At 49.7% G+C, this 6,632-nt stretch overlaps 1 protein-coding gene across 5 annotated transcripts in view; it reads right to left on the reverse strand.

Annotated features, from left to right (window-relative positions):
* The window catches only part of Ptpn3 (protein tyrosine phosphatase, non-receptor type 3), a 106,306-nt gene that overhangs the window by 19,838 nt on the left and 79,836 nt on the right, over positions 1 to 6,632 (reverse strand). For all 5 annotated transcript variants that reach the window (XM_013351909.2, XM_013351911.2, XM_005362208.3 and 2 more), the window contains 5 exons: positions 6,093 to 6,279; positions 5,882 to 5,959; positions 4,265 to 4,321; positions 2,610 to 2,766; positions 947 to 1,107 (listed from right to left, as the gene is read on the reverse strand). In XM_013351909.2, coding sequence (XP_013207363.1) covers positions 947 to 1,107; positions 2,610 to 2,766; positions 4,265 to 4,321; positions 5,882 to 5,959; positions 6,093 to 6,279 — 640 coding nt within the window. The remainder of the gene's footprint in view (positions 1 to 946; positions 1,108 to 2,609; positions 2,767 to 4,264; positions 4,322 to 5,881; positions 5,960 to 6,092; positions 6,280 to 6,632) is intronic.

Genomic DNA, 6,632 nt, shown 5'->3' on the forward strand with positions numbered 1-6,632 from the left:
GTTTCTGAACCCCCTCAGAGCCTCTTATCTTATTTTGTGAGCCGAGACCACGTGTGGCATTGTCAACTGTGTTAACAATGTTAACTAGGTTCTTTGGTATTCTTTCTTCTTCTTTCCCTACCCTAAACCCCTTTCTGAGCCAGGGTCTTACCATGTGGTCCAGGCTAGATTCGAACTTACAATCCTCCTGCCTCAGCCTCCAGCATACTGAGGCACCATGATTTACCTGTTCACTGCATGAACAACTGCCCTTTTCCACCTCCAAACATACACGGCCGATTAACACGTTCTATTTTCATTTGACTAGTGGTGGATAAAACCGACTTGAAAGCAGTTTTGCTTTTGGGGGTTGTGTGAAAGGCCTCTGCGGGTGCTTCTGCAGACAGAGGCATTATCATGCATACTGTAGATGCGTCCTTCCTGAGAAGACAGGGCAGACTTTACATTTCTGTGGTCTGGTGGTCTTGGAAGGCCAGACACTGCCATCATGGGGTGGTACCAACTCTCTAAATTCCCATGTGTAGTTAGGGGTTGACTGCTAACATGCCACCATCCTCTGTATGGCACCATTTTCTGTCCAGGGAGTTGAGCTCTTGCTGGCAGCTCTGCAGGCTCAGAGCCTCTCACTCTGTTTCTGACAGGCCAGCCCTGCCTATAGATCGTTGCTAGAAGACAGTGGGAGAGCTGAACACCTGGGAGAGGTCCTGGACCTTCACCTGATGCTTCACCATTCTGAGACTGAGAGGGGGCCCCCATCAGTCCTCGGGGAGTAGAAGCCTTACTATGGTCCTCACCGAGACTCTGTTGTCTGAGCCCTTTGAACCACAGTCCCTTGGCCAAGGAGAGAGGACCATGTTTTAGCTTTGCCGGCTGCTGCTCACTTGCGGCAGAGGCACATGGTGAGTGACAGTAACTGAGGGAGACTCAGGCCCCGGGATCCCCTTACCTCAAACTGGATCAGCACCGTACCACTTTCCAGACCTTTCTTCAGCAGTTCCATGGATCCCTCCAGACTGTCCCCGCCCTCAGGATATACAGGAAACATGGTTTCTGGGAAAAGCTGACTCAGCTCATCTTCGGATCTGATCTCGGCCAGTGAGCGTACAGCTGGAATCGACACAACAGACAGGACAATGAGCTCGTCACCTGCTTACTAGCCCAGGACACCAGGGGTGATGGCCCACTTGCCTCATTAAATGATCCTAGCAAGATGGCTCAGTGGGTAGGGGAACTTGTCAATAAGCCTGACAATCTGAGTTTGGTTGCAAGGACCCAGATGGTGGCAGGAGAAAACCGACTGCTTGGTTGTTCATGTATACACAGTACTCATACGCATATACATACAAAAATGATAGGATAAATGTAGTAGTAATAGTAATATTAATAATAATAATGGCTGTTCAGAAGTGTGGGGAGCCGAGGGAGCTTCGAAGGAGTTGATAAAGAGCAGACGAATTCCTGAATGAATATGAATTGTGGTCACAGGCACAGCCATGTCAAGGACCAGTGCCTTGGACCCATGGGAAATTGGCCAAGTCTTCCTCAGGTCAGGCTCAGAACGGCATAGCCACCCCATAGTCCAGGTATGAGTGTTTATGAATGACTGGAAAGCGTGGACAAAATCCAGCAGCTGCCGCTTCCTCCTCCCAGATGTTCACAGCCCGAGATGGCTACGCCTCCTACAGAGTCTAGCTAACGCCTCCTCTGTGCTGTCCACAGTAAACACACTGAGGTTCTAGGTTGTGGAAATGGTTGGTGCCATCTACCAGAGTGCACACATCTACCAGTGAGCCCTGTTGTCCTGTGTCTGTGTGTCCGTCTTTCCTTTATTCTCTCACAATCCCTAGCTGGGGGTCTTGGGCTTAGTACAGTAAAACAGCAACAGTAATAGTAACAATATTCAACAGGCCTTTCTTCACATCGCCACAGCACACTCCCGTTTCCCCAGGGCTGCAAGAATGTCATTTAATCTGCACAAGAGTCCTGAGGAAGAGTCTAGGCTAACTCTGCCCCAGTAACATCTGAGGAACGATAAGGAAGATTGGCTAACTTGGAGGTTCCTCAGTATAGGAGGTAGAGTCGGGCCCCTGCTCTCTGATCCTACCTGCCTCCCTCCCTGTCAAAGACAAACACGCAAAAACAAGATAGGACCTAGTGAGTCTCCTTCAGAGCCAGGCAAGTTAAGAAGGGTGGGCTGTGAGCCAGTTGGGTCTAAGCTTTAAGAATTACAGGGCTCTAGGCCTATGTAAAGGGATACTGGGGCTGCATTCTCCAGAGGCCCGGCCAGGAGCGGTCAGGGCTCCTGCAGACAGACCTTCATATTTTTTTTTGTTCATGGTAGTGACAAGCCAGATACCCTAGTTGTTAAAAAAATTCATTTTCAAACACTGACTCCTATTGTAGAAAACATAGCATGCAGCCCAGAATGGAGTGGCAGGCTTATAATCGGAACATCCAGGAAGCAGAATTGCTACAAATTGGCATTTAACCTGGGCTACAGTGTGGGAGCTGTCTCAGAGAATCAGGACACAAAGAAACTGGGCAGATAAGACTGCTCCTCCTCTATGGCTGTGTCCCTGTGGCTCCGCCCCCAAGGGCCTGTGTGTTACCTTTCCTCCTGATCACCAGGGCCAGTTCTCTTGAGTGGGACTCCCGGCTTGCTTTGATGAACATCACCACCTGGTCGTGAGTGTGCTCTGAGATGTCCCGGCCATTGATCAGCACGATCTGATCCCCTTCATTCAGCTTTGGCATGCAAGTGTCCGCCTGGTGGAGGGAAGTGAGTCTGTTACCATAGCGCTGGCCTCCAGGGGAAGCAGCAGGCCGCCTCTCCCTGATCCCAGACACCTGAGACTGTGATCAAGTTCACCTCCTCTCCCCTGGGTATCGCTGTCTCCGTTTGCGTAGCTGCTGCTAGGTAGACATAGCAGCTGGCGGTGGGATTTTAAAGGGGCTCAGAATACAGGCTATGAGACGCTTCAGAACCAACAAGTCAAGTTTCCTGAAGCGTTTCTCCACGGGAGCCTACCGTGCTGATTAAAATGAATCAACGATGCCTCTAACCTTCTGTTTCTTGGACAGACTGTTTGAAAACGCCTAGCCAGCAGCTATGAATGAGCATTTGTCTGTCTTATAATAGAGAATCAGCTCTATAGCAGGGGCAGAAACCACTGTGCAGAAAGATGATGAACAGAACGGTATGGGAAAGCAAGCCTTACTCCTTAGGAACCACAAATGAAAAGTAACTGGTAAACAGCAAGTTTAAAAACAAACAAATAACCAAAACACCAAAAAACCGTGTGTGTGTCTGTGTGTGTGTGTGTGTGTGTATGTGTGTTTGTGTCCACATGTATGCAGACACGGACAATGGTATCTTCCTTGATTGTTTCCTACCCCATTACTAAGGCAGGGTGTTTCACTCCTCTTGGAGTTTGTCAACTCACCTAGTCCTGCTGCCCGGCTTGCTCTGGGATCCCCTGTTTGGCTCCCACACAATAGGATTACAGTAGCCATCACACCTGCCCGACTTTTACATGGGTACTGGGGATGTAAACCTGGTCCTCATGCTTGAGAGGCAAGAGCATTATCCACTGAGCCAGCTTCCCAGGCCCCCTGCGGTAAGCTTTATGAGGACTGCAGAGTAACCCCTCTGTCCATGTGGTCCCCTCAGAGAAGACACATTGACTCGCTCATGTCACAATGTTTTCACAAACACAAACCATCACACGAAAGCCAGGAAAGACAGCAGGTCCACTCACCTACCTGCTACACCTTAAATATGTACACAGAAAGAGGCAAAGGATCTCTATTGGAGGCAAGCCAAAGGCAACTCTCTCAGTTTCCTTCCCGTGAGTGGCACTTCCCAAAGTTAAATGCATGGCATCACCCACGGCTCTTGTTACGGACAGATCCAGGGTAGGCAGGACTATGGGCCTGGGCCTGGGCCTGCACCTGTGCTCTGGCCAGAGGTTCTGCACCTAGAACAAGGACCCAGGTGACACGGTGCTGCAGTTCCAGGAACCATACTGCCCAGCACAGTTGTAAGTAACCTGAGTCCCTCTCTTGGCCTCCATCTGTCTGTGTCTGTATTACCAACTACACGTTGCTACTGATCACGCCAAGCAAGGAGCTGATCACCTAACCATCCAACCAATCAAATAAAAACTAAACCCCAACAAAACCCAGGAATGGGACCCAGAAATAGAAACTTGTTTGGCTTAGGGGAAAGCAAACACAGGAAGTAGCATAGACTATGCCTACTTACCGGCGACTCTGGGTTGATCCTTGAGACCACAAGAGGCATCTTTTGATCCACTCCTCCCTGTAAATGTTTTAAAGCAAACAAAACCAGAAGTAAAACAAAACGCTTGGAGTAGTTTTGCCAGCAAAGCTATGTAGAGACAGTAAATGTAAGCCTGATGCTAGTTCAGAAGGTTTGAGAGGAGGACCAATCACAGGGCTGGGGTCCTCTTGCAGAATTACAGAACACACTGTGGACCCCTCTTTACCCAGCAGGTGAGCCAGAACTCCACTCAGAAGTGTATCTTAACATCCCCATCACCTGAACGGAAGATGCCCTTGGAGGACCCAACAGCATTTCCTGAAAAGGGGCCATGTTAACTTTTCCAAAGGAGGAGGCACAAGGCCTCAGGAAGGGCCGTGTGCACTGTGAGTGCTCCCCCCACTGTGTGAGTGGTCCACCTGTGGGCAGAGCCCTGGAGAGCGGCTGGGCAGAATGGGGTGTGTATGATCCTCCAGAGGCTAGCAGCCCCTTCATGAGATGGGGGTGGGTGAGGGAGTAGCGGGGGAGGGGGAGTGAGTGAGGCAGGAAGTTAGGTGGTGCTCCCTCAATAGCTACTTAAGCTGTGTGGGAAGGAGGACCCTGAGGCAGTCATTATCCCCACCAATGAATCCCTGAAGCTGGAATCCGATGGGCACAGCACCTGTTTCAATAATGCTAAGTACACAAACAGGGCGCTGGCCCAAGGTAGCAGTTTGTAGACGTTGCCTAGAGGGACCCATTCGACGAGGAGGCCTGGGAACTTGAAGCTCTGGGGTGTAGTGTTCTCTAAATAATCCCTCCAGGGTGGCTGGTGGGCTGAGTCTGATCAACCACCAGGTACTCTACTTTCTGAGCCTTAGTTTTGTTTGTAGGATCTGTTTAACAACTGTCGTATGCTTTATCTACTTCTCCATTTCTTTGGAGAGAAGGTCTCCATAGCTCTGGCTGGTCATGGACTTGGTACGCAGTCCAGGCCAGCTTCAAACTCAGAATCTTCCTGTGTTAGCCTCTGACATGTTTGAGTTACGGGCATTTGTCCCCGCATTCTCTGCTTCAACCACTCATTCTAAGAGCTCAATAAGATGACAGAAATCTAGTATAATGTCACAAATATGAGGACACAGCAAGCATTAAACATAAGGTAACGTATAAACGTATGAAAGGCCAATTCTTAGCCCTGAGTAGTTTAGAATGAATGCATGCACACGTGTGTCTGAGTATGCACGCACACACGTGCACAGGGGTGAAGGCCAGAGGTCAACCTCGGGCTCTCGTTCCTCTAGAGTCATCTAACTTGTTTCTTGAGAAGGGGTCTTTCACTTGCTCAGAACGTGCTGCTTCTGCCTCCTCAGCAGCGGGATCACAGGAGCGCACCCCCACACCCTTCTCTGTGAGATAGTTTCTGGGGACTGCAATCAGGTCCTCCTGTTTGCACAGCAAGAACCTTAGCAACTGAGCTACCTCTACAGCCCCAAGGGAGGCTTTGCTTGATTTTTTGTTAATGCGGTGTGGGTGTGTAGCAGATTTCTGACTGAAACTCAAAATCCACCTGAAGGCTTGTTTCACTGCACATAACCCAAAGGCACACTCACAGCATACCTTGAGATTAAATCCAAATCTTCCCTCTTCATCTGGTGTGATGCGGATCAGGACTAGGTACCCATCACCTTCATCACTCTGGAAGACACGTGAGAGTCGTTTACAGCCCTTCCTTCTGCGGTGGTTTGTGACAAGATATTTTTCCCTTCGTCACAACCAATTTGCCTGCCCACCAGGGAGGGTCGCCAAGCCACTCGGGCCAAGTGCTCACCTTGTCGCAGTAGTACTGGCTGGCATCCTCGATGGAGCCCCCTTTGATCATCTTGTGATAGTCTTCTAAGAACTGCGGGTCAACTCCGTCTGGCGAACAGGAGCCTGGGGCATTTGAAGACGGAGACACCGAACTGGATGATTGCCGGGTCAGGCGGCTTTGTGTTGGCTTGTTTTCAGACAAACTCCTTCATTGTGGGGAAGAACATGTTTTAATAAATTGATTAATATTATCAGAGTAAATATCACTGGCTGGAGGGGGGGAGCCTGGCATCTTGAGATTACCACGGGACCCTGGAACCTGAGTGTTTCTGCAAAAGTCCTCATGGTACCCATGCTCTAGGCTAAATACAATCACCTGACTCCTCTCCCTGCTGCTTTGAAAACCGGTGGGGAGATGCACAGGGTCACTCTAACTACACACATTACTTTATTTATTTATTTATTTTTTGGTTTTTTTCGAGACAGGGTTTCTCTGTGGCTTTGGAGCCTGTCCTGGAACTAGCTCTTGTAGACCAGGCTGGTCTCGAACTCACAGAGA

Source organism: Microtus ochrogaster, linkage group LG5 (genome assembly GCF_000317375.1).
Source record: "Microtus ochrogaster isolate Prairie Vole_2 linkage group LG5, MicOch1.0, whole genome shotgun sequence".
Classification (NCBI taxonomy): Eukaryota; Metazoa; Chordata; class Mammalia; order Rodentia; family Cricetidae; genus Microtus; species Microtus ochrogaster.